The sequence below is a fragment of the Somniosus microcephalus genome, chromosome 15, assembly GCF_052327205.1.
Source record: "Somniosus microcephalus isolate GS21.2 chromosome 15, FLI_Smic_1.0, whole genome shotgun sequence".
Lineage (NCBI taxonomy): Eukaryota > Metazoa > Chordata > Chondrichthyes > Squaliformes > Somniosidae > Somniosus > Somniosus microcephalus.
The window spans coordinates 43,339,129-43,366,348 of record NC_141001.1 but is presented as its reverse complement, the minus strand read 5'-3'; the positions used below and the strand labels follow the sequence as shown (position 1 = coordinate 43,366,348).

Sequence of the window (27,220 nt, the reverse complement as noted above, 5' to 3'; positions counted from 1 at the left end):
CAGGACACCGGGACAACTCCCCTGCTCCTCAAGCCTGACCTCTGTCTGTATTATCCACTCCTGTACAGAACGGAGCCTGGGTATGCTATCAACCCGTATACAGATTTCAGCCTGTGAATATTACCTACTCACACATGTATATTTCAGTTAAATATTCAGATGGACAGCTATTACCAATTCACATATAACCATCCACCAATATGACCAAACTGTACCTGTAACATGAACTGATCAATATTTAGAGAATTAATGCTCGAAACTTCAGCAGCACTATAAGATTTGGGCTAAAACTAGAGAAGAGAGGAGCTTGAGGCAAAGTGCTTTTCCAGTTTATTTGCCGGAACTTGTCTCCTATTTTCGAGGGCGCTGACTCTTGCTGAAGTACAATTCCACAGGCACAGGCTATTCTTTGGTGTCTTGGCCAAATGTCTATCCTTCATGTCTCAGCCTGGAAAGTGATTATCAACAGACTATTCGGTTATTGAGAGAATCACAGACAAACCTGAAGCTCGTGCCATATAAATGGATTCTCTAGGAGGACTCACTGGACAGTGATCAGGAGCTGGAGCTCGAATTGATTATTTCCCCCCTATCTGGACAGAACCAAGGCTAATTAGCATCCTTACCACCGCCCCGGTGGAGATCAGCTGTCGGCACAGACCAGAAATCAAGCCGGGGACCAGGTCTGCGTGAATTAGTTATATAGTGGGCTGTGTTTTTACCCACTAGGCCTTTGGGGATGCTGAAGCCCAGGCCCTTTGAGGAGATTCTATAAATAGAGGTTACCTCATTTGAGGCAAATCAATTCTGTGAGGAATGCGGTTATTAATCATACAGTCAATATTTTAAAGAATGTTAATGTTTCAGGCTGAGAGATGTGCTCACTAAAGGTTTAATATTGCAGTGTGTGCTCGCTCTCTGCGAGAGAGTAATAAATCCCCAGCAGGGCTGACAGCAAAGACTTTGAAATGATCAGTCGCTCCGACCTCTGTAATGGAAGCTGGAATGCAGCGCTCAGATTTTCAGATGGTATTGATGATTTTCAGATGGATATTACTAATCAAATTCCCCCGGCACCACTCATCGCAGCTGGGCAACAGTCAGGATGCTACATTTGGCCTCTCCCAGGGTTCCCGCTCCTGATCGCTATCCAGTGACACCCTGCTGGAAAATGCCGGAATGTGGATATCAGGCAAGGGCAGGATCAGGCTTCACTGTGATAGTCAAATAGCGTGCCAACATTTATTGTCTAGGCTCACACAGAAGAATGGCCACTTGAATGAAGTAGCAGAGGGTGGCCGGTAGCTTTGGAACTATCCACTAGCAAGAGTCGACATGTTCAAGAGCGGAGGGAATGGGAGAAACAGCACAAAGACCATAAGAAAGTACAGAGTGAGAAAAAGCAAGATGTCCCATTCTAGCCAGCATCCATATATGAATTCTATTATGGACTTCCCCACCACCACCGATTAATCCTCTACTTGAAGGAATATTTCCACTAGCTCCACTGAAAAAAATCAAAGTACCACTAAATAGCTTTCTAAATATCAACTACCCTTCTCAATGGTAAAGGCTATTCTGGTGTATGGTGTGCTGTTTTGGTTACCCTACCATAAAAAGGATATTGATACATTAGAAATCTATATCGTTCCAAGTAACTACCTTTTAAAAGCCCCAATTGAACCAAAACCAATGACCTTCTCTGGCAGTCTGCTCTACTAGTCCTGTAGCCTGTAGGGGAAAAGATTTTTTTTCTCATTTCTAAACTTGCTCTAAGCTCATGCATTTTATTCTTGTGTCCTCCAGTCCAATTTAAACAGCTTGCGTACTTTCACTTTATATAGTTAAAGGTCCTAAAGGTCCAATATGGCAAGCGGTGTGTGCACTCCCAACCTGCCCCGGAAGTCTACTGCCCAGCATCTTCAATCAGGTGTCCAGGGCGCACCCCAGAAGTATTCAAAAACCTCATTATAATATTAAAATAAGGCTCCTACACTGGTTGTAGCACCCATTTGTGAAATCGGTCTGCCCCAGCACTTGACAAACTACGTGATAAACCTACCAACAAACCATGGCACAGTCAGCAAGAGCCCTGCAGGAGCATTGTTTAAAAAAGCCCAACCTGCCAGACAACTGAGTGGCTGGTTAGTCCTGTTAGGCTGCTGGCCACTGGATCACTCTCTCTCTCTCAGATACCACTGTATCACTCTCTCTCTCTCTCTCTCGCTCTCTCTCTCTCTCTCTCTGTCTCTCAGGTCCACTTTATCGCTCTCTCAGGTCCACTGTATCACTCTCACTCTCTGGCCTAGAAATTCACTAGCCTTAGCGCCGCTTTTGAGGCGCTAGAGGGACTCGCGCCAGAGTTATGGCCAGTTGAAAAATTCCCTGGGGCCCTAAAGCGACGTTGCACCGGTAGCGCTGCGCCGGCACCGATGACGTCATCGGTGTGCGCAGCGTCCCGGTTGCCATGCCGACGGGCCCCAGCGCCGAAATTCAGTTGCGGCCGCCTCGCCCGTGGCAGCCGCAACTAAGACTCTGGCAACCGAGTCTTACACAAGTTAGCGCCGGCGCATTAAGGTCGCGCGGCGGCCGGCCGCTTTCCCGCCGGCCGCCTGCCCGCACCTCCCTCCCCGGACTCCTCCACCCCCCCCCCCCCGCGGAACAGATGCGTCTGGCCTGCAAGCCCGGCACTTGTCCGAGGTGCCGGGCTCATTTTTGAAAAAAACAAACGGCCAGCGATCGGGTGAAGGCAGCGCCTCCTTAACGGGAGGAGGAGGCCTGCACTTCCCCAGCCTGCCGCACCGCATCGGGTGCCGCAGCGCCGGATTAGCGCCGCAATTCGGCACTCAGCGCCCATTGGGAGGCACTCACGCCCGCCAGTAGCGCCGGCAGCCGTCTGGGCGCGGCGCTACTGAATTTTTGGCGCGTGCAAGGGAATTAGCGCCGGCGCTAAATTTCCAGCACTAAAGCCCTGGCGCGGCGTCAACTCAATTTCTAGGCCTCTGTCTCTCTCTCAGGTCCACTGTATCACTCTCTCTCTCAGGTCCACTGTATCTCTCTCTCTCCCTCTCTCTCAGGTCCACTGTATCACTCTCTCTTTCTCTCAGGTCAACTGTCTCTCTCTCAGGTACCACTGTATCACTCTCTCACTCTCTCAGGTCCACTGTATCACTCTCTCTCTCTGTCAAATTCAAATTCAAATTCAAATTCAAATCGCTTTATTGGCATGATAAGGTACATCTTATGTTGCCAAAGCATCAAAATACATTTATGGTTGAACACATAAACGCAGTTCTATTCATACAGTGTATAAACAGGTATATCCCTGAGTGTATAAATATACATTCGCCTTGTTTATATATACTCTTTTCTTAGTTTACTGGTTGTCCCTCTGTTCATGGCAAGCTGTAACATAGTGTGCCGCCAGTGTTACACAGCTTCTCTCCTCCCCCAGTAGGAATGGGAGTTTTTGGTTGTCATTCAGATTTCTGAATTCAGGGCATATTTGTGAGAATTTTTGGTAGAAATTCTCCCTGATGCCCTGATATTTTCCACAGGCTGTGAGGAAGTGCATCTCTGTCTCCACTACTCCCTGACTGCAGTGAGAGCATATCCTGTCTTCTCTTGGCAGCCTGGTCTGCCTGTGTCTGCCTTTTTCGATCGCTAGGCTATGTTCGCTAAGTCTGTACCTTGTCAAGGTTCTTCTCAGTTTGTTATCCTTTACCATGGTCAGGTAATCAGCTATGTTGTATTGTCTGTTTAGGGCCAAGTAGCAATTGAGTTTGCTTTGGGTTTTTGTTGTTTCTGCCCAATATGTCAGATATTTTTCCTTTTGCTTAGCGACGATTGTGTTGGGTCGAATTCTTTGTGTTACCCTGTCACTGTCCTGGGGCTGGTTATTGTTAGTATTGTTAGTAGTTACTTCACTGAGTCCCAGGACTAGTTGACTGAGGGTATTCTTCTTTATGGTCAGCTCTTGGCATTTCAGGGCGTCGTAGTGATAGCATTGGGGGTTGCTCATTTGTAGGTGATTCCAAAATTTGGTGGCTCTTTTTTGGATAGTGATTATTAATGGATATTGGCCTAGTTCTGCCCTGCATGCATTGTTTACTGTTTTCCTTTGAGTCCGGAGGATACTTTTACAGAATTCTGCATGTAGGATCTCAATTGGGTGTTTGTCCCATTTTGCAAATTCTTGTTGTGTTAGCGGTCCCCATACCTCACTGCCATAGAGTGCAATTGGTTCAATTACTGATTTGAACATTTTTAGCCAAATGCTAATTGGGATTTCTATTTGGATTGATTTTTTGATGGCATAGAAAGCCCTTCTTGCTTTCTCTTTCAGTTCACTCACAGCCAGTTTGAAGTTTCCCGTAGAACTGATTTTTAAGCCCAAGTATGTGTAGTTAGTGGTTTGTTCAATTTTGGTTGTTCCTACTGTGAAATTTATTTTGGGTCCCTGATGTTTGGATCTTTGCTGGAACACAAGGACTTTGGTTTTTTGGGGATTTATTGTCAGGGCCCAAGTCTGGCAGTATGACTCCAGCAGGTCCAGGTTCTGCTGTAGACCCTCCTTAGTTGTTGACAGCAGAACCAGGTCGTCTGCATAGAGGAGGAATTTAACCTTGGATTCATATAGGGTGAGGCCGGGTGCTGTAGATTGTTCAAGTAGTTTTGCTAATCCATTAATGTAAATATTAAAGAGTGTCGGTGAGATTGGCGAGCCCTGCATCACCCCCCGCCCCTGTGGGAAGTATTTTGTTTGTTTGTCTCCAATTTTAACTGCACATTTGTTGTTTGTATACATTGATTTAATTACATCATATGTTTTCCCTCCTACCCCGCTTTCGATAAGTTTCAGGAATAAACCGTCATGCCAGATGGAGTCGAAAGCCTTCTGGAAATCTACAAAGCATGCGTAGATTTTGCTTTTGTTATGGTGAACGTGTTTGTCAATTAGGGTCTGTAGGGTGAAGATATGATCGGATGTTCTATAGTTTGGCAGGAATCCAATTTGGCTTTTACTCAAGACATTGTGCTCCTCAAGGAAGTTTATAAGTCTTTTGTTTATGATGCTACAGAATACCTTCCCCAGGTTACTGTTTACACAGATGCCTCGATAGTTGTTTGGGTCGATTTTGTCCCCACTTTTGTATATGGGCGTTATGAGTCCTTTGTTCCAGATGTCAGGGAAATAACCGACACTCAGAACCAAGTTGAAGAGTTTTAGGATAGCCAGTTTCATTTTGTCGTCTGCGTGTTTAATCATCTCGTTTAGTGTGCCGTCTGTCCCGCAAGCTTTTCCTGGTCGCAGGTCCTTGAGTTTTTCAAGAAGTTCTTTTTCTGTTATTATGGCGTCTAGCGGGTTTTGGTTATCTTTTATGGCCATTTCTAGCTTTTCCAGTTTTTTGCATATTGCCTCTCTCTCAGGTCCACTGTATCACTCTCTCTCTCAGGTCCACTGTATCTCTCTCTCTCCCTCTCTCTCAGGTACCACTGTATCACTCTCTCTCACTCTCTGTCTCTCTCACAGGTCCACTGTATCACTCTCTCTCTCAGGTCCACTGTATCTCTCCCTCTCCCTCTCTCTCAGGTACCACTGTATCACTCTCTCACTCTCTCTCTCAGGTCCACTGTATCACTCTCTCTCACTCTCTGTCTCTCTCTCAGGTCCACTGTATCACTCTCTCTCTCAGGTCCACTGTATCTCTCTCTCTCCCTCTCTCTCAGGTACCACTGTATCACTCTCTCTCTCTCTCTCTCTCTCTCTCAGGTACCACTGAATCACTCTCTCTCTCAGGTCCACTGTATCACTCTCTCTGTCTCTCAGGTACCTCTGTATCACTCTCTCTCACTCTCTCAGGTACCACTGAATCACTCTCTCTCTCTCTCTCTCTCTCTCTCAGGTACCACTGAATCACTCTCTCTCTCAGGTACCTATGTATCACTCTCTCTCTCTCTCTCTCACTCTCACTCTCTCTCTCTCACTCTCTCAGGTACCTATGTATCACTCTCTCTCTCTCTCGCTCTCACTCTCTCTCTCTCACTCTCTCAGGTACCACTGAATCACTCTCTCTCAGGTACCTCTATATCACTCTCTCTCTCTAAGGTACCACTGTATCACTCTCTCTCGTGCTCTCTCTCTCTCAGGTACCACTGTATCACTCTCTCTCTCTCTCTCTCAGGTACCTCTGTATCACTCTCTCTCTCTCTCTCTCTCTCTCTCTCTCAGGTACCACTGAATCACTCTCTCTCTCTCTCTCTCTCTCAGGTACCACTGAATCACTCTCTCTCTCTCTCTCTCTCTCTCAGGTACCACTGAATCACTCTCTCTCTCTCTCTCTCTCTCTCAGGTACCACTGAATCACTCTCTCTCTCTCTCTCTCTCTCTCTCTCTCAGGTACCACTGAATCACTCTCTCTCTCTCTCTCTCTCTCTCTCAGGTACCACTGAATCACTCTCTCTCTCAGGTCCACTGTATCTCTCTCTCTCCCTCTCTCTCAGGTACCACTGTATCACTCTCTCTCTCTCTCTCTCTCAGGTACCACTGAATCACTCTCTCTCTCAGGTCCACTGTATCACTCTCTCTGTCTCTCAGGTACCTCTGTATCACTCTCTCTCTCTCACTCTCTCAGGTACCACTGAATCACTCTCTCTCTCTCTCTCTCTCAGGTACCACTGAATCACTCTCTCTCTCAGGTACCTATGTATCACTCTCTCTCTCTCTCTCTCACTCTCACTCTCTCTCTCTCACTCTCTCAGGTACCTATGTACCACTCTCTCTCTCTCTCTCTCGCTCTCACTCTCTCTCTCTCACTCTCTCAGGTACCACTGAATCACTCTCTCTCAGGTACCTCTGTATCACTCTCTCTCTCTAAGGTACCACTGTATCACTCTCTCTCATGCTCTCTCTCTCTCAGGTACCACTGTATCACTCTCTCTCTCTCTCTCTCAGGTACCTCTGTATCACTCTCTCTCTCTCTCTCTCTCTCTCTCTCTCTCTCTCTCTCTCTCTCTCAGGTACCACTGAATCACTCTCTCTCTCTCTCTCTCTCTCAGGTACCACTGAATCACTCTCTCTCTCTCTCTCTCTCTCTCTCTCTCTCTCTCTCAGGTACCACTGAATCACTCTCTCTCTCTCTCTCTCTCTCAGGTACCACTGAATCACTCTCTCTCTCTCTCTCTCTCTCAGGTACCACTGTATCACTCTCTCTCATGCTCTCTCTCTCTCAGGTACCACTGTATCACTCTCTCTCTCACTCTCGCAGGTACCACTGTATCTCTCTCTCTCTCTCTCTCAGGTACCACTGAATCACTCTCTCTCTCTCTCTCTCAGGTACCACTGAATCACTCTCTCTCTCTCTCTCTCTCGCTCTCTCAGGTACCACTGAATCACTCTCTCTCTCTCGGGTACCACTGAATCACTCTCTCTCTCTCTCTCTCAGGTACCACTGAATCACTCTCTCTCTCTCGCTCTCTCAGGCACCACTGAATCACTCTCTCTCTCTCAGATACCACTGTATCAATCTCTCGCTCGCTCTCCGTCCCACGTACCACTGTATCACTCTCTCTCTCTCTCTCAGGTACCACTGAATCTCTCTCTTTCTATCCTGGGTACCAATGTCACACTCTCTGTGTATGATTCAGCTACTTTGTGAACATTAGCTCAGATTTATTACCCTTCTGCCCAGACAGTAATGTCCTTGTTGCATTCACTAGTGAAGAATATTAGGTTTATTTTGGAGGATTGAAGGGTGAAAATTGGAGAGCCAGCCTTGTGGTTAAAGATATTGATTTATTAAGGCAGGGCACAAAAGGAACTAGGATCTGGAGATCGGCTGCTTCAACACAGGGATTGAGCCTGGATTTTATTGGTCTGTGCAGCTCTAAACCACACTGGGCAGGATCTGACACATCTCCGTCCTCAATGATGGCGGAGCCCAGCAAGTGAGTGTAAAAGACAAGGCTGAAGCATTTTCAAACCTCTTCAGCCAGAAGTGCCAAGTGGATGATCCATCTCGGCCTCCTCCTGAGGACCCCACCATTACAGAAGCCAGTCATTCCACGTGATATCAAGAAACGACTAAGCGCACTGGATACAGCAAAGGCTATATGGGCCCCGACAACATCCCGGTTGTCATGCTGAAGAGTTGTGCTCCAGAATGAGCCGCACCTCTAGCCAAGCTGTTCCAGTATAGCTACAACACTGGCATCTACCTGACAAAGTGGAAAATTGCCCAAGTATGTCCTGTCCACAAAAAGCAGGACAAATCCAGTCCGACCAATTACCGCCCCATCAGTCTAATCTCAATCATCAACAAAGTGATGAAAGGTCTCGTTGACAGTGCTATCAAGCAGCACTTACTCACCAATAACCTGCTCACTGACACTGAGTTTGGGTTCTGCCAGGGCCACTCGGCTCCAGACCTCATTACAGCCTTGGTCCAAACATGGACAAAAGAGCTGAATTCCAGAGGTGAGGTGAAAGTGACTGCCCTTGACATCAAGGCAGCATTTGACCGAGTCCTGGTAAAATTGAAGTCAATGAGAATCAAGGGGAAAACTTTCCACTGGCTGGAGTCACAAAGGAAGATGGTTGTGGTTGTTGGAGGCCAATCATCTCAGTCCCAGGACATCATTGCAGGAGTTCCTCAGGGCAGTGTCCTAGGCCCAACCATCTTCAGCTGCTTCATCAATGACCTTCCCTCCATCATAATGTCAGAAGTGGGGATGCTCGCTGATGATTGCACAGTGTTCAGTTCCATTCGCAGCTCCTCAGATAATGAAGCAGTCCGTGCCTGCATGAAGCAAGACCTGGACAACATTCAGGCTTGGGCTGATAAGTGGCAAGTAACATTCATGCCACACAAGTGCCAGGAAATGATCATCTCCAACAAGAGAGAGTCTAACCACCGTCCCTTGACATTACCATTGCCGAATCCCCGACCATGAACATCCTGGTGGGTCACCATTGACAAGAAACTTAACTGGAGCAGCCACATAAATACTGTGGCAACAAGAGCAGATCAGAGACTGGGTATTCTGCGGCGAGTGACTCGCCTCCTGACTTCCCAAAGCCTTTCCACCATCTATAAAGGCACAAGTTAGGAGTGTGATGAAATACTCTCCACTTGCCTGGATGAGTGCAGCTCCAACAACAATCAAGATGCTCGACGCCATCCAGGACAAAACAGCCAGCTTGATTGGCACCCCATCCACCAGCTTAAACATTTACTCCCTCCACCACTGGCGCACCATGGCTGCAGTGTGTACCATCTACAAGATGCACTGCAGCAACTCACCAAGGCTTCTTCGGCAGCACCTCCCAAACCCACAACCTCTTCCACCTAGGACAAGGGCAGCAGGTGCATGGGAACACCACCACCTACAAGTTCCCCTCCAAGTCACACATCATCCTCACTTGGAAATATATCGCCGTTCCTTCATCGTCGCTGGGTCAAAATCCTGGAACTCCCTCCCTAACAGTACTGTGGAGTACCTTCACCACACGAACTGCAGCGGTCCAAGAAGGCGGCTCACCACCACCTTCTCGAGGGCAATTAGGGATGGGCAATAAATGCTGGCCTTGCCTGCGATGTCCACAACCCATGAATGAATTTTAAAAAAAATTAACATCTGCAGACACCAACATCTGCAACTCAAGAAAACCATTCAAGGACATCTTGAGCAATGGCAAGATGTGTTTCCTGATGGAAAGTTTAAGTGAGTCGTTGAACAGTACTCAATTAGAACCTAGATGTAACAGTTCCATTAAACTGGGGAAACCTAGCCATAGGTGTGAGCCGTGGCTCAATGAAGCACTCTTACCTCTCAGTCAGAAAGTTGTGGGTTCAACTCCCACTCCAGAGACCTTTAGTACTGCACTGCCGAGGTGTCGTCTTTCGGATGAGACATTAAACCGTGGCCCGTCTGCCCACTCAGGGTGTCGTAAAAGAGTCCAAAGCACTATTTAGAAAAAGATCAGGGATTTGTCCTCAGTATCCTGGCCGATACCAACATCGCTAATTCAGAATATTTAGTTACTATTACATTGCTGTTTGTGGGACCTTGCTGTGTGCAAGTTAGCTGCTGAGTTTCCTACATTACAACAGTGACTACACTTCAAAAGTATTTAATTGGCTGTAGAGCACTTTGGGACATCCTGAGCTCGTGAAAGGTGGTATACAAATGAAAGTCTTTCTTTCTCTATCCTAGGAGTCACTATATCACACTCTCTCTATCCTAGGTGTGTCTGTATCCCACCATGTCGATCGCAGGAGTCTCCTCATAGCACAGTCTCTATCCCAGATGTATGTATCTCTAAATCATCCTATTTCTTTTATCTGCAGGTGCTGTTCTGTTTTGCTCTCCTGTTCTGTGGAGTGGTACAGCTGGTATATTGGAGGTCTACCTATGAGCAGCTGGTGAGTCACATTCCAAACCTAGACACCAATTACATTTATTCATCTTAATATAACCTGTAACTGAGTGGAGAAGTGGCAGATTTTAAACAATGTACACATTGTAGTTAGTTACAGAGAACAGGTATCACTGGGCGCCATGGTGCCTCTATTAAGTGGGCAGTGCTGTTTTGTGAACAGGTCATTATCTCCATCAAAGCAAAATTGACCTTAATTTGGCCATGGCCACCAACAAGTTAGCAGTTACATTCAGATGTGATGTGGGAGAAGCAAAACTGCTACACTAGTCCAATGGAAAGTGCTCGTCAGTGCTTGAGACAGTAGAGAGAATGTTTTACTCTAGGGCAAATTTTAACCCCCAACAACACATGGGTTTGGGTCGGGTGGGAAGTAAAAATGTAAAAAATCTCAAACCTGAACCCAACCTGCCTCGAACCCTCCCACTTCCGGTTTTAATGGAGGCGGGCGACCAACCTGCTCCCAGGAGCCGTTCCCTCATTTAAATATTTTAATATACCCTCCCAATGTCCTCCATGTCCATAATCTACTTCCGCCCCCCCCCCATTTCCTCCACTGACCCCCGCGATCTTCTTCCCTCCTCCCCCGATCTCTCCAGCCCCTCCGCTATCTTCTCACCACAACCTCCGATCTCTCCCTCCCTCCTTTCCACTCCTGAGCTGTAGCCTGGTGCCGCAGGCCTACCCGCCCGACAGCCAGCCAGCCTCTCAATCTGTCTGTCTGCGGCCGGGAAACGGAGTCCAAAAATGGTAATCAGGTACTGCTGTTACATTTGCCTGGGCCTGAGGGAAACCCGTTCTTCTGGGTTTCCTGACCTAGCGGAAAGTTTTAATTTAACATATAATATATAACTAAATTTTAAAAACTAAACTTAATTTAATTAATTTAATAAACTAAACAAGGTAAATAATTGATTAACACTAAATGAATTAATTAAATAAATAAAATAATGGGAGAACAAGAGATGTGTTGCTGCTGCAATATGTGGGAGCTTGTGGGCATTTTTGTCCAGGGTGACTACATCTGCGGTAAGTGTCTGCGGCTCGAGGAACTTCGGCTCCGAGTAGAGGAGCTGGAGTCCGAGCTGCAGACATTGCGAGACATCAGGGAGGGAGAAAGTTACCTGGACCTTTTGCTCCAGGAGGCAGCCACACACCCTAGATTAAATACTTTAGAACTGACACGTGGTCAGGGACAGGAGGGTGTGACTGTGAGTGAGGCAGGTATGGGGATCCAGGAGGTTGTATTGCAGGAGCCTCAGTCCCTGCGCTTGTCCAATAGATTCAAGGTTCTTGCAACCCTTGTGGACAAGTGCAGGGACTGCGGGGAGGACGAGCAAAGTGATCACGGCACCGTGGTACAGGAAGCCGTTCAAGTGGGGGGAGTAAAAACGAAGGTGGTTGTAGTAGGCGACAGTATAGTTAGCAGATAGACACTATTCTCTGCAGCCAGGAGCGTGAGTTCCGAAGGCTATGTTGCCTATCCGGTGCCAAGGTAAAGGACATCTCCTCTGGGCTGGCGAAGAACTTGGAGTGGGAAGGGGAGGATCCAGTTGTCATGGTCCACGTAGGTACCAAAGACATAGATAGGAAAAATAAGGAGGTTCTGCTGAGAGAGTTTGAGCAGCTAGGGGCTAAATTAAAAAGCAGAACCACAAAGGTACCTGAGCCACGAGCAAATTGGCATAGGGTCAATAGGATCAGGGAGATGAATGCGTGGCTCAAAGATTGGTGTGGGAGAAGTGGGTTTTGATTCGAGGGGCACTGGCACTAGTACTGGAGAAAGAGAGAGCTGTTCCGTTTGGACGATTACACCTGAACCATGCTGGGACCAGAGTTCTAGCGAATTGAATAATTAGGGAGGTAGATAGGGCTTTAAACTAAATAAGGGGGTGGGAGGGTCCCGGTGGAGAGAAATCTAGAATGCTAAAGAGAAAAGACAAGGAAGCAGTGCAGGAAAGTGATTGGGGTAAGGATAACCAGATTGTGTCAGGAAGGGACAGAGCGTACAAACAAAGGAGTGCACTAACAAATAGGGTCCGGGTAAGAAAAAATGGTAATAAGACAAATAGGGCCATAGTACAAAAAAATGTTAAGATGTCTAAAAATGTTAAAAAGACAAATCTAAAGATAGATGAATTAACAGCGCAACTAGATGTAAACGGATACAATTGCAATTACGGAGACATGGCTGCAGGGTGACCAAGGCTGGGAGCTGAATATCCAAGGATATTCGATATTTAGGAAGGACAGGCAAAAAGGAAAAGGAGGTGGGGTGGCGTTTGTACTGTATGTAACTTTAAGGGGAGAACTACTTTTTACAGCTCCTGTATACTGTAGTACCGGCACTGACCACACCTGTATATAACCCTGAGTAGGGATCTGTACTGTTTAGTGTTAGAGCAACCCTCATCCAGTAAACACCTGTTGATTGTTATCTGCCGCCTCTGTCGATTATTTGAAGGACACATTACCTAAAGATATCCAGATTTAACATTGGCGACGAGTCGTTTCGAACCTACCTGCAACTCTGAAGAAGAAGGCCGATTCCACCAGTGCGGGCGTCGACCATCCAGGGAGAACTTGAGCATCGCAGAGGAGGCTGTAGAGAGCTGGGCTTGGTGCTCCAGCCGCAACGATCCAGCGCAGCGTGCTGGCAGCAGGTACGGCGCAGACCCTTCCCGGACAGCGGCGGCGGGAGCCGACCGACGGCACAGAAAAAGGCCGAGCAGTGTCGACGGGTAAGAGAGAGGGTAAAGTGCACAGGGCGCAGCCGGGGTTGAAGACCGAGCGGCGTCAACGAGAGAGGGGAAAACGCGCAGAGCGCGGCCGGTGTACAAGGGCTGAGCAGTGTCCGCGGGGGAAGAAAAGAAGGGAGAGCGCGGGAAGACGCCATTTTTTTTGAGCCGCAGTGGAGAAGAAGGGCGAGCGCGGGAGACGCCATTTTGAGCCAGTGGAGAAGAAGGGACCGCGCGGGAAGAAAGGAAAGCGCGGGAGATGCCATTTTTAGCCAGTCTCACCACACCCAGGGATGCCGAAGAGTGGCAGTGTCACAGCGTTCGACAATGAAGTCGAAGATTGGGCGACATATATAGAACGCATAGAAGTGTACTGCAAGGCGAATGAAGTGCCAGATGCCAGGAAAGCACTGGTATTGTTGAATTCCATGGGTGCAAAAACGTACGGCTTACTGCGAAACCTAGTAACCCCAGAGAAGCCAGTGGAAAAGGATTTTGAAAGCATAGTGGCAATCCTACAGGACCACTTAAACCCCACACCGCTGCTGATAACAGAAAGATTTAAGTTCCACAAAAGGAACCAGCATAAAGACGAAAGTAATGCTGAGTATTTAACGGAACTGCGCAAGCTATCGAAACACTGCCAGTTTGGAACGGGACTAGCAGATACTTTAAGGGACAAGTTTGTGTGTGGGCTTCAAAGTGAAGGAACCCAGAAACGGCTTCTATCAGAAAAGGATCTTATGCTGGACAAGGCTTTCAGCATGGCAGTATCACACGAAGCAGCCGCACGGGGCGCTGCAGAGATACAACGGAGACCGCAAGAATATGGCACAAATGAAATGTCATATGGAACAGGGAAGTGTTATCGCTGCGGCAGAACAACACACGACCATAAGGATTGTTGGTTTAAGGACCAAGTGTGCAGACAGTGTGGAGAAGTAGGACACATAGCAAGGTCTGCAGGTCGGGAAAGAAAACCAGCAGCAATAAATCTCCACAGGAGAAGTACAAAAAGGTACATAAGGTGACGGAGAGTAGTTCAGACGAACAGAAAAGTGATACAGACTCCGGAAGCAAGGAGCTGGGTTGTCTGAAACTACATAATGTAATCAAAATGGAGGATCACCAAACTATCTGGGTCACGCTCAAGATAGACGGAGTCCAAGTGAAAATGGAATTGGACACAGGATCAGCCCTAACAGTCATAAACCGAAGGGACTACAAGCGGCTATTCTCACATATACCCTTGAGAGATACAGAGATTGTCTTGAAGACGTACACGGGGCAAAAGGTCTACCCCAAAGGGAAAATAAGGGTGAACGTGATATACAACGGCAAGGAAACACCAAAAATTGACCTATGTGTATTGCCAGATGGAGGACCACCACTACTAGGACGTGAATGGATCCGAAAGATACAGTTAGATTGGCATGTCATACAAGCACTGACGGTAGATGCCAAAAAGGATGACGATGTCACACCTGGATGACTGTCAAAAATGCTTACTGACGCACAAGAAGTGTTCCAGGAGGGACTCGGAACACTAAAAGGCATAACAGCGACGATCAAAATAGAGGAAAATGCAAGCCCAAAGTTTTTTAAGGCCAGTGCCTTATGCGATCCACCCAGCCGTCGAAGCAGAGCTGGAAGGTTTGGAACATTCTGGAGTACTGTCCAAAGTGGACTGGAGCGAGTGGGCTACACCCATCGTTCCTGTAATGAAGAGGTTGTTGAGTAATACGCCTGGGGAACCAAAGAAGATTCGCATCTGTGGGGACTTTAAGGTGACAGTGAACCCAGTCCTTCACATGGTACAATATCCGCTTCCGCGGATTGAAGATACTTTCGCCTCGCTATCTGGAGGAAAACGCCTCACTAAGATTGATCTGGCCCAGGCGTACCTGCAAATGGAGGTAGAAGAAGCCTCGAAACAGTACCTCACGATCAAGACTCATAAAGGTCTCTACCAATACAACCGGCTGGTGTTCGGGGTAGCATCAGCTCCGGCTATTTGGCAAAGGGCAATGGATCAAGTTCTGCAAGGGATTCCAGGGACCCAGTGTTATTTGGACGACATCCTGGTCACGGGCGAAAATGACAGTGATCACCTCGCCAACCTGGAGCAGGTGCTCACTAGATTGAAGGAATATGGGCTCCGAGCTAATCGCCACAAATGCGAGTTTTTCCAGAAGCAGATCTCGTATTGTGGCCACGTTATTGATGAAGAGGGGTTACATAAGTCCCCTGAAAAGATTGAGGCAGTAGTCAAGGCTCCAGCACCGGAAAATGTGTCACAACTGAGGTCGTTCCTCGGCTGGTGAACTACTACCATAAGTTCTTGCCGAATTTGTCTACAGTACTACACCCACTGAACACCCTACTGCAAACGGGGGTACCATGTAAGTGGAATGACAAATGTAAACAAGCTTTCCAGAAGTGCAAAGAATTAATCACATCAAAAGAGGTGTTGGCTCATTTCAACCCAGCACTACCAATTCGGTTGGCGTGTGATGCATCACCCTATGGTATTGGAGCGGTGCTGTCGCACAAATTCCCGGACGGCTTGGGGAGGCCAGTAGCCTTTGCATCTCGGTCACTAACCTCAGCCGAGCGTAACTACGCCCAGATTGACAGGGAGGCCCTCAGCCTAGTGTGGGGAGTGAAAAAGTTCAACCACTATCTGCACGGGCAGAAGTTCACCTTGCTGACTGACCACCAACCATTGGTCTCCATCTTTAATCCAAAGAAGGGCGTTCCGGTGATGACTGCGCAACGGCTACAAAGACGGTCCCTTTTTCAAGGGGCCAACTAATATGAAATATAGTATAGGGGCACGAAACAGCATGGAAACGCTGATGGGCTATCACGCCTGCCACTGCCTACTGCGGAGGAAGCACCAGCAGTGGACCCTGTCGAAATATTTTATTCGTCTATAATTGAACGCTTGCCAGTAACTAACGCGGATATAGAGAAGGAGACCCGAAATGACCCGACACTGTCTCGGGTATATGATTTGACGGTGAAGGGATGGCCAACACATGGCGACTCACTGTTGCCAGCATTCTCATCCAGAAGAGAACAGCTGTCAGTATGTCAGGGGACCTTGATGTGTGGATCCCGAGTGGTAATTCCACCCAAGTTAAGGGAGAGAGTGCTCAATGAGCTTCACGAAGGCCATCTGGGAGGGGTGAAAATGAAAAGCCTTGCTAGGGCTTATGTGTGGTGGCCGGGGATCGATCAGCAAATCGAGGACCTGACAAAGAGCTGCTCAGGATGCCAGAAGGTCCAAAATGCACCACCACATGCCCCTCTACACCCATGGGAGTGGCCCTCCTCTCCATGGCAACGGGTGTATATTGATTTTGCTGGTCCATTCATGGACTCAATGTTTTTAATAGCCGTGGATGCGCACTCGAAATGGCCTGAGGTGATCAAAATATCCTCCAACACCATGGAGAAAACGATTGCAGTCCTACGGACCATATTTGCCAGGAATGGCTTGCCAGAGCAGATTTGCTCTGATAACGGACCACAGTTTGTGTCCGAAGAGTTTCGGAAATTTATGAAAAGGAATGGGGTGAGGCATTACACATCCGCCCTGTATCATCCAGCCACAAATGGATTGGCTGAGAGGTTCGTACAAACCTTTAAAAAGGCAGTAAGGGCCATGTGCGATGACGACATTCCACTGCAGCATAAGGTGGACAATTTCCTGTTAGCCTACAGAAATGCGACACATGCAGTTACCAACCAGACCCCAGCCATGATGTTCTTTAACCGAAGGTTGAGATCTCGTCTGGATTTGCTCAGACCAAATGTACGAAGAAGTGTTGAGAATAAGCAATTCCAGCACATCAATGAGAAGCCGACAAGGAGCTTCAATGTAGGGCAACCAGTCTTGGCCCGCGACTACCGAACAGAGAAATGGCAACCAGGAACGATATGCACACGGCAGGGGCCACTAATGTACACAGTGGATGTTGGGGAGAACATTGTGAGACGCCATGTCGACCAGATCCTAGCGTCACAGGAACGAGTCAACCCCATGTCTCGCATACCTGGTAATGAACCCGACATACTACTGTTTCTGGGGTAGATGCTACCTGTATCGGAAGCTGATGAACCAACCGATGACAGGGGGCCAGAATCGCCTCTGCACCAAGAGCAAGACACTCAGGAAAGGCGCTATCCAGAAAGGATCAGGAAGCCGCCCCAAAGACTGAATTTATAAATGGACTATTTTCAGTTAATGTTGCATGTTAAAAGTGTTAATTGTTAAATGAATGTTATGGTACTGTTAATCTAAAAGGGGAGGAATTGTAGTGTATGTACCTTTAAGGGGAGAACTACTTTTTACAGCTCCTGTATACTGTAGTACCGGCAGTGACCACACCTGTATATAACCCTGAGTAGGGATCTGTACTGTTTAGTTTTAGAGCAACCTTCATCCAGTAAACACCTGTTGATTGTTATCTGCCGCCTCTGTCGATTATTTGAAGGACACACTAACTAAAGATATCCAGATTTAACAGCGTTGTTAGTAAAGGATGAAATCAGAGCAGTAGTGAGAAAGGATATTGGCTCAGAAAATCAAGTGTAGAATCAGTCTGGGTGGAGTTCAGAAGCACCAAGTGGCAGAAAATATTGGTGGGAGTTGTCCATAGGCCTCCAAACAGTAGTGGTAATGTAGAGGATGGCATCAAACAGGAAATTAAAGATGCATGTAACAAGGATACTACAGTAATCATGGGTGACTTTAATCTACATATAGACTGGACAAACCAAATTAGCAATAATACTGTGGAGGATGAATTCCTGGAGTGTGTACGAGATGGCTTTTTAGACCAGTACATTGAGGAGCCAACTAGGGAACAGACTATCCTAGATTGGGTATTGTGCAATGAGAAGGGGTTAATTAATAATCTTGTTGTGCGGGGTCCTTTAGGGAAGAGTGACCATACATGATAGAATTTTTCATTAAGATGGAAAGTGAAGAAGTCCAATCTGAAACTAGGGTCCTAAATCTAAACAAAGGAAACTACGAAGGTATGAGGAGTGAGTTGGCTATGATAGATTGGGGAGCTTCATTAAAAGGCATGACGGTGGATAGGCAATGGCTAACATTTAAGGAACTAATGCATGAATTGCAACAGTTATACATTCCTTTCTGGTGCAAAAACACAAAAGGAAAAGTGGCCCAATCATGGCTAACAAAAGAAATTAAGGATAGTATTAGATCCAAAGAGGAGTTATATAAAGTTGCCAGAAAAAGTAGCAAGCTTGAGGATTGGGAGCAGTTTAGAGTTCAGCAAAATAGGACCAAGAGATTGATTAAGAGGGGAAAAATAAGAGTCTGAGAGTAAACTTGCAAGGAACATAAAAGCGGATTGTAAAAGCTTCTACAAGTATGTAAAAAGAAAAAGGTTAGTGAAGACAAATGTAGGTCTTTTACAGTCAGAAATGGGAGAATTTATAATGGGGAACAAGGAATTAAACAAATACTTTGGTTCTGTCTTCACAGAAGAGGACACAAATAACTTCCCAGAAATGCTAGGGAACCAAGGGGGCTAACGGGACGCAAATCAACTAGCGCTTGGACGTGGCGCCGCTAACGCCTCCCGTGAAATTCAGCGTTAACCGTTAGCATCACGCGGCACTGCACCGTCTGTGATGACATCATCACCGTGCACAGCGCCCTGCTCGCGCCCTGGCTGTAACATTGGGTGGCACCCCCCGACTTACAGCCAGATGCTATGTCCGCCGGGGTCAGTGGGGCCTATCTGCAGCCGGGGCGACGCTAGTTAAAGGGGAGGTGGCGGGTGGCCATTTTTGTTGCTGGCCACCTGCCAGCACCTGCCCTCGTTGCTGTCCCTGGCCCCTGTGAAATCCCCCCGTGGGGTGTCGGGTGCTCGCACTCCCGATCCCTGGTGACCCAGCCGGGCGCCGGGACGCACTGCGCCAGGCCCCTCCCCTTTAATAAATGGAGGAATACCTGCAGTACCGTGGTTCGTAGCGCTGCGATATTGCCAAGCAGTGCCCCAAGAGGGACGCGGGGCACTTCCAGTAGTGCCCCTTCTCCCTCTCGGGGCGCTACCTGGGAAAATCAGCCGCGGGGGCGCTGACTTTTTCAGGGTGCTAAAATTAGCGCCCCAGCGACGGTAGCACCCCAAAGGGGGCACTACCCAATTTTTACCCCCAAGGGTCTAGTGAGAAGGAGGAATTAAAGGAAATTAGTATTAGTAAAGAAATAGTGCTGGAAAAATTAATGGGACTGAAAGCCGATAAATCCCCAGGGCCTGATCATTTGCATCCCAGAATACTAAAAGCGGTAGCCATGGAAATAGTGGATACATTGGTTGTCATCTTCCAAAATTCTATAGATTACGGAACAGTTCCTGCAGATTGGAGTGTGGCAAATGTAACCCCACTATTTAAAAAAGGAGAGAGAGAGAAAACAGGGATCTACAGGCCGGTTAGCCTAACATCATTAGTAGGGAAAATGCTAGTCTATTACAAAGGATGTGATAACAGGACACTTAGAAAATACCAAAGGGATTAGACAAAGTCAACATGGATTTATGAAAGGGAAATCGTGTTTGACAAACCTACTGGAGTTTTTTGAGGATGTAACTGGTAGAATAGATAAGGAGGAACCAGTGGATGTGGTGTATTTGGATTTTCAGGAGAGGTTAGTGTGCAAAATTAAAGCACATGGGATTGGGGGTAATATACTAGCATGGATTGAGAATTGGTTAACAGACAGGAAACAGAGAGTAGGAATAAATGGGTCTTTTTTGGGGTGGAAGGCGGTGACTAGTGGGGTACCGCAGGGATCAGTGCTTGGGCCCCAGCTATTCACAATATATCAATGATTTGGATGAGGGAACCAAATGTAATATTTCCAAGTTTGCTGATGACACAAAACTAGTTGGGATTGTGAGTTGTGAGGAGGATGCAAAGAGGCTTCAAGGCGATTTAGACAAGTTGAGTGAGTGGGCAAATACAAGGCAGATGCAGTATAACGTGGATAAATGTGAAGTTATCTACTTCGGTAGGAAAAACAGAAAGGCAGGGTATTATTTAAATGGTGATAGATTGGGAAATGTTGATGTACAAAGGGACCTGGGTGTCCTTGTACACCAGTCACTGAAAGCAAACATGCAGGTGCATCAAACAGTTAGGAAGGCAAATGGTATGTTGGCCTTCATTGCAAGAGGATTTGAGTACAGGAGCAAGGATGTCTTACTACAGGACGTTGGTGAGATCACACCTGGAGTACTGTGTGCAGTTTTGGTCTCCTTACCTAAGAAAGGATATACTTGCCAAAGAGGGAGTGCAGCAAAGGTTCACCAGACTGATTCCTGGGATGGCAAGACTGTCATATGAGGAGAGATTGGGTCGACTAGGCCTGTATTCACTCGGATTTAGAAGAATCAGAGGGGATCTCATTGAAACGTATAAAATTCTGACAGGGCTAGACAGACTGGATACAGGGAGAATGTTTCCCCTGGGGGGTCTAGAACAAGGGGTCACAGTCTCAGGATACAGGGTAGGACATTTAGGACTGAGATGAGGAGAAATGTCTTCACTCAGAGGGTGGTGAACCTGTGGAATTCTCTACCACAGAAGGCTGTGGAGACCAACTCACTGAATATATTTAAGGAGGCCAACTCACTGAATATATTTAAGAAGGAGGTATATAGATTTCTAGACACAAAAGGCATCAAGGGGTATGGGGAGAGAACGGGAATATGGTATTGAGATAGAGGATCAGCCATGATGATATTGAATGGCGGAGCAGGCTCGAAGGGCTGAATGGCCTACTCCTGCTGCTATTTTTCTATGTTTCTAAAGAGTAAGTAGGAAGGTGGCAAAGGCTTTAAACTAGTAAGATGGGGAGAGGGATCTACAAGAAACAAAACTGGAAAGGAGAGGAGAGGACAGATTTAAGTAAGGGAGTAACAGGAGTGTAAAAAGATGGTTAAAAATAAAGTGAGAGGAACTTCTACTAAAAATGAGCTAAACTGTCTGTATAGTAATGTACACTGTGTTCGTAATAAAACAGAGGAACTGGAGCCAATAATACGTTGCAAGGAACCAGATTTAGTAGGAATTACTGAGACATGGCTACAGAAAAATCAGGAATGGGAATTAAACATTGTAGGGTATAACATATTTAGAAAAGATAGAGAGGGAAAAGGGGGAGGTGGAGTAGCTGTACTTATTAGAGATAACATAATGGCTGTAGAAAAAAGTGATGCAGCCGTCTGTAAGACAGAATTAGAATCCATGTGGATAGAGATAATAAAAGGTAATAAAGGATCAATCACACTAATAGGGGTCGTCCACAGACCACCTAATAGTGGAAGGGAGGTGGAGGAATAAATATGCAAACAAATTAGGGAAATGAGTAAAAAGATAGAATACTAATCATGGGGGATTTCAACGACCCCAAAATTAATTGGCCAGAAAAGATAGGTAAAGGGGATAAGGGAATGGAGCCCCTACAATGTGTACAGGATTTGTTTCTAATCCAATATGCAAGAAGCCCAACAAGGGAGGATTCGCTATTGGCTCTAGTAATGGGGAATGAACCGGAGCAGATAAGAGAAGTAAAAGTAGGAGAACATCTAGGCAATAGTGACCATAATAAAATATGCTTTAAGATAATAATTGAGAAGGACATAAGCATGATAAAGACCAGGATAATAGATTGGAGAAAATCCAATTTTGAGGGGCTGAGAATAGAACTTGGGAAAATAAAATGGACATCAATATTGGCAAACATCAATGGAAATTATTTAAAACTGAGCCCAAGAAAAATATATTCCACTAAAAAACAAGAACAAACTAAACGAGACACCATCAATGAATAAAGACATAAGGGAAAAATTGAGGGTAGGAAAGAGGCATAGACTAAATACATGGACAGCAGGGCAGAGCATGGCAAAGGAGAATATGAAGAGATTAGGAGAGAAGTCAAAAAAATAATTAGGAAGACAGAGAGGAACTATGAAGTTAAATTATCAAGGAACATAAAACAAAATAGTAATATATTCTACAGGCACATAAATAAAAAAAGTAAAATTAGGATGGGAATAGGGCCACCAAAGGAATGGACAGGATGAAATCACAGGCAGCAATGGTAAAATGGCAGAAGTATTAAATAATTTATTTGCTTCAATATTGGTGTAGTGTCAGAGGACTGGCGGCTAGCTAATGTTAACCTATTTTTAAGAAGGGAGATAAAACATGACCAGGGAACTATAGACCAGTCAGCTTAACATTGTGGTAGGAAAAATAATGGAATCCCTACTAAAGGAGAAAATAGAAAAACATCTAGAAACCAAAAATATAATAATGAAGTCAGCATGGATTTCAAAAGTAAAAGTCTTGCTTCACCAACCTCATTGAATTCTTTGAAGAGGTAACAGAGAGAGTAGACAGGGTAATGCAGTAGATGTAATTTATCTAGATTTCATGGTCAGAGCATGCGGAGTCGGGGGACAATTAGCAGAATATATAGCTAGCTGGCTGCAAGACAGAAAACAGAGAGTAGGGGTAAAGGGTAATTATTCAGAGTGGCAGAAGGAGGAAAGTGAGGTCCCACAAGGATCAGTGCTGGGACCATTGTTGTTCACAATTTATATTAACAATTTAGACTTTGGATTCAAAAACACAATTTCTAAATTTGTGGATGACATCAAATTGAGGGGAATAGTCAATACTAATGAGGGCTGCAACAAATTTCAAGATGACATTAATAAACTTGCAGAATGAGTCTATAATTGCCAAATGAATGTGAGGTATTACATTTTGGTAAGAAGAATAAGGAGGTCACATATTACTTGGAAAATAAGATTCTAAATGGGATAGAGGAGCAAAGGGATCTGGAAATACAAATAAACAAATCACTAAAAGTAGCCACGCAGGTTAATAAGGCCATAAAAAGCAAACCAAGCATTAGGGTTTATTTCTAGAGATAGAATTGAAAAGTAGAGAAATTACGCTAAACTTGTATCGAACCTTGGTTAGAGCACACTTGGAGTATTGTGTACAGTTCTGGTGACCATATAAAACAATATCTGTATCAAACGTGAGCTATATCTGACCTAGGTGTGTCTGTTATTGATCCTGAAAACATCCTTAACCTCGATAAGCGCAGAAATTCACAAAAATGTCAACAAAATCCTTTCAATAACTGATAAAGACAAATCAATTAATCTTTTTCCCAGCTGCCATCCTTGTGTATCAGCCAATGAGGTTATTTGATGACTATCTTTTTTCCAAAGTGCTCAATCCCACACTGCCTCTAGCAGGATGCCCATTCCTGAGATGCCCTCTCTCTCTTTTCCTTTGCTTTCTATAACAGCAGGCCCTGACAGGTGGCCAGTGCAGCAGCTGGCAATCTGCTGGATGGCCTTCTCCTGATGCGTTCGTGCCTCTGCATTTCTCTATATGGTGCGAGTTTTGATAGCGTCAGATCTGATATTAAAGTGGTCAATTGTAACATGTTTGGCCTGGCGTTAACAGGGCAGTAAAGACCTCAGAATGGGGCGGTAGCCTTAATCCTGATGTTGCGGCTGGCTTCATTTTGAAAGCGGCCTGCTGCTGGGCCCCAATTGAAATTCATGTTTAGAACTGGTCAGAGTGTGTGTCGTGCACATTCCAATGATTTCCATGGACAGTGAAGCCCAAGAGGCCTAGTTAGGGTTGCTAACTCTGGTTGGAGGCATTCCTGGGGGTTTGATCACGTGACATTCTGACCCCATTACCATGTGATGCCTGATCACATGACATCTGATCATGTGACATTTGATCGCATGACATTTGTTCACATGACGTCTACAAATGTTATTGCATTTACTTTATGAAGGTTGGGTCCCCTGTAGGTGATTATTTATGCTTGTGATTTCATGCCAGCAGCTGCTGTGGGACAAGTTCCAAGAACCAGGAGGCCGTCCATGAGGCGGGGTAGGGGGGGAACCCGAGGGCAGGGTAGAGGGGTAACCCGAGGGCGGGGTAGGGGGGTAACCCAAGGGCGGGGTAGGGGGGTAACCCGAGGGCGGGGTAGAGGGGGTAACCCGAGGGCGGGGTAGGGGGGTAACCCGAGGGCGGGGTAGAGGGTAACCCGAGGGCGGGGTAGAGGGGGAACCCAAGGGGGGGTAGAGGGGTAACCCCAAGGGGGGGTAGAGGGGTAACCCGAGGGCGGGGTAGAGGGTAACCCGAGGGCGGGGTAGAGGGGGTAACCCGAGGGCGGGGTAGAGGGGGTAACCCGAGGGCGGAGTAGAGGGGTAACCCGAGGGCAGGGTAGAGGGGTAACCCGAGGGGGGGGTAGAGGGTTAACCCGAGGGCGGGGTAGAGGGGGAACCCAAGGGGGGGTAGAGGGGTAACCCGAGGGCGGAGTAGAGGGGTAACCCGAGGGCGGGGTAGAGGGTTAACCCGAGGGTGGGGTAGAGGGGGAACCCAAGGGGGGGTAGAGGGGTAACCCGAGGGCGGAGTAGAGGGGTAACCCGAGGGCGGGGTAGAGGGGTAACCCGAGGGTGGGGTAGAGGGGTAACCCGAGGGCGGAGTAGAGGGTTAACCCGAGGGCGGGGTAGAGGGGGAACCCAAGGGGGGGTAGAGGGGTAACCCGAGGGCGGAGTAGAGGGGTAACCCGAGGGCGGGGTAGAGGGTTAACCCGAGGGCGGGGTAGAGGGTTAACCCGAGGGCGGGGTAGAGGGGGAACCCAAGCGGGGGTAGAGGGGTAACCCGAGGGCGGAGTAGAGGGGTAACCCGAGGGCGGGGTAGAGGGGTAACCCGAGGGCGGGGTAGAGGGGTAACTCGAGGGCGGGGTAGAGGGGTAACCCGAGGGCGGGGTGATGCGCTATCAATTACTACAAAAGACTGGAAGTTGAGTGAGTAACAAACAGGCTTTTATTACCAAAGAACAGAGCATGCCTCTCGTGGTTGCCTGGTATCCAAGAGGGCAGGGGGCTGCCGAGCAGTCACCTTTATACCCGGCCATGAGGGTGGAGCCAGGGGCGGAGTCAGCTGAGGCATGCACAGACAAGTACAACAATGTGCAAGAGTGAACAACAGTGAACAACAGTGAACAACAATACTAACAACAGTGGTTTACCACATTCACCCCTTGTTTAGAATTGAGTCCGGCAGGGTGAAGTGCACTAAAAGTTCGTGTACTGAAGTCTATCAGGAGGCCTTGTAAGCCGTCCTGAGCGTCGCAGCAGCGGCGGTGATGGTGCAGCATCCAACGTTGAACCCGGTGTCTCATTCAGAGGAGGTGTAGCTGGTGGCGGGCCCTGGGGCTGCTGCATGCCGTCTACAGGGGTCGGAGCGCGCGTAATGGGAGGTAGCGATGGTGGTCTCTCAGAGGCACCCGAAGGTGCGAGGTCTCGTGCGGGGACTGTGTCCTGGGGGTAGGCATGAGTAGCGGTGGGTGGCGAAGAGGGTGTTTCAGGAGCACCCGCAGGTGCGAGGTCTCGAATGGAGACTGTGTCCTCCCGCCCGTCCGGGTACACCACATAAGCATACTGCGGGTTGGCGTGGAGGAGGCTCACCCTCTCAACCAGGGGGTCCGCCTTATGGGTCCTCACGTGCTTCCGCAGTAGGACGGGTCCTGGAGAAGTCAGCCATGTTGGTAGCAAAATCCCCGACGTGGACTTCCTGGGGAAGGAGAACATTCTCTCGTGAGGAGTGGCATTGGTGGCTGTACAGAGCAGCGACCGAATGGAATGGAGCGCCGCAGGGAGGACCTCCTGCCAGCGGGAGGTCGGAAGGCCCTTAAATTTTAAGTTTAAAAGGACTGCCTTCCAGACCATCGCATTCTCCCTTTCCACCTGGCCGTTCCCCCGGGGGTTGTAGCTGGTGGTCCTGCTTGTAGCAATGCCTCTCGCGAGCAGGTACTGCCGAAGTTCGTCGCTCATAAAGGATGAGCCCCTGTCGCTATGGATATAGCTAGGGAAACCAAACAAGGCGATGAGGTCATTCAGACATTTAATGACCGTCGTACTGGTCATGTCCGAGCAAGGGATGGCAAATGGGAAACGGGAGTACTCATCAATTATATTGAGGAAGTACACATTGCGGTCAGAGGAGGGGAGGGGCCCTTTAAAATCGATGCTCAGCCGCTCGAAGGGGCGCGTGGCTTTGATCAGGCTCGCTCTGTCTGGCCTATAAAAATGCGGCTTGCACTTGGCACAGATCTGGCAGTTCCTGGTCATGGTCCTGACCTCCTCGATGGAGTAGGGCAGGTTACGGGATTTGATAAAATGGAAGAACCTGGTGACCCCCGGGTGGCAGAGGTCATTGTGGAGGGTCTGTAATCTATCAACCTGCGTGCATCTGGGGGCTCATTGAGTTTCCCGGGCCGGTACAAGATATCGTAATTGTAGGTGGAGAGTTCGATTCTCCACCTTAAGATCTTGTCATTCTTGATTTTGCCCCGCTGCTTATTGTGAAACATAAAAGCCACTGAACGCTGGTCAGTGAGCAGGGTAAATCGTTTTCCGGCCAGGTAATGCCGCCAATGCCGCACGGCTTCCACAATGGCCTGGGCCTCCTTTTCGACAGGGGAGTGTCGAATCTCGGGGCCCTGGAGGGTCCTTGAGAAAAAGGCCACGGGTCTCCCCGCCTGGTTAAGGGTTGCAGCTAGGGCAAAGTCGGATGCGTCGCTCTCCACTTGAAAAGAGAGGGACTCATCCACAGCGTGCATTGTGGCCTTCGCAATGTCTCCTTTTATGAGAGTGAAGGCTGCACAGGCCTCTGCTGTCAGGGGGAAGGAGGCGGACTTGATGAGGGGTCGGGCTTTATCCGCATAGTTGGGCACCCACTGAGCATAGTAAGAGAAAAACCCCAGGCATCTCTTCAGTGCTTTCTGGCAGTGGGGGAGGGGGAGCTCCATAAGGGGGCGCATTCTATCGGGGTCTGGGCCGATGACTCCGTTCTCCACTACGCAGCCAAGAATGGCAAGGCGCGTAGTATGAAACATACATTTGTCTTTGTTGTATGTGAGATTCAGCCGCTGGGCCATCCGGAGGAA

The 27,220-nt window shown here is 47.6% G+C and overlaps 1 protein-coding gene across 1 annotated transcript in view; it reads left to right on the top strand.

The window, feature by feature from the left end:
- LOC147106663 (tetraspanin-32-like) overlaps nucleotides 1–27,220 on the top strand; it is a 212,866-nt gene that overhangs the window by 50,693 nt on the left and 134,953 nt on the right. Inside the window, exon 4 of the mRNA XM_086007699.1 lies at nucleotides 10,350–10,424. Coding sequence (XP_085863825.1) covers nucleotides 10,350–10,424 — 75 coding nt within the window. The remainder of the gene's footprint in view (nucleotides 1–10,349; nucleotides 10,425–27,220) is intronic.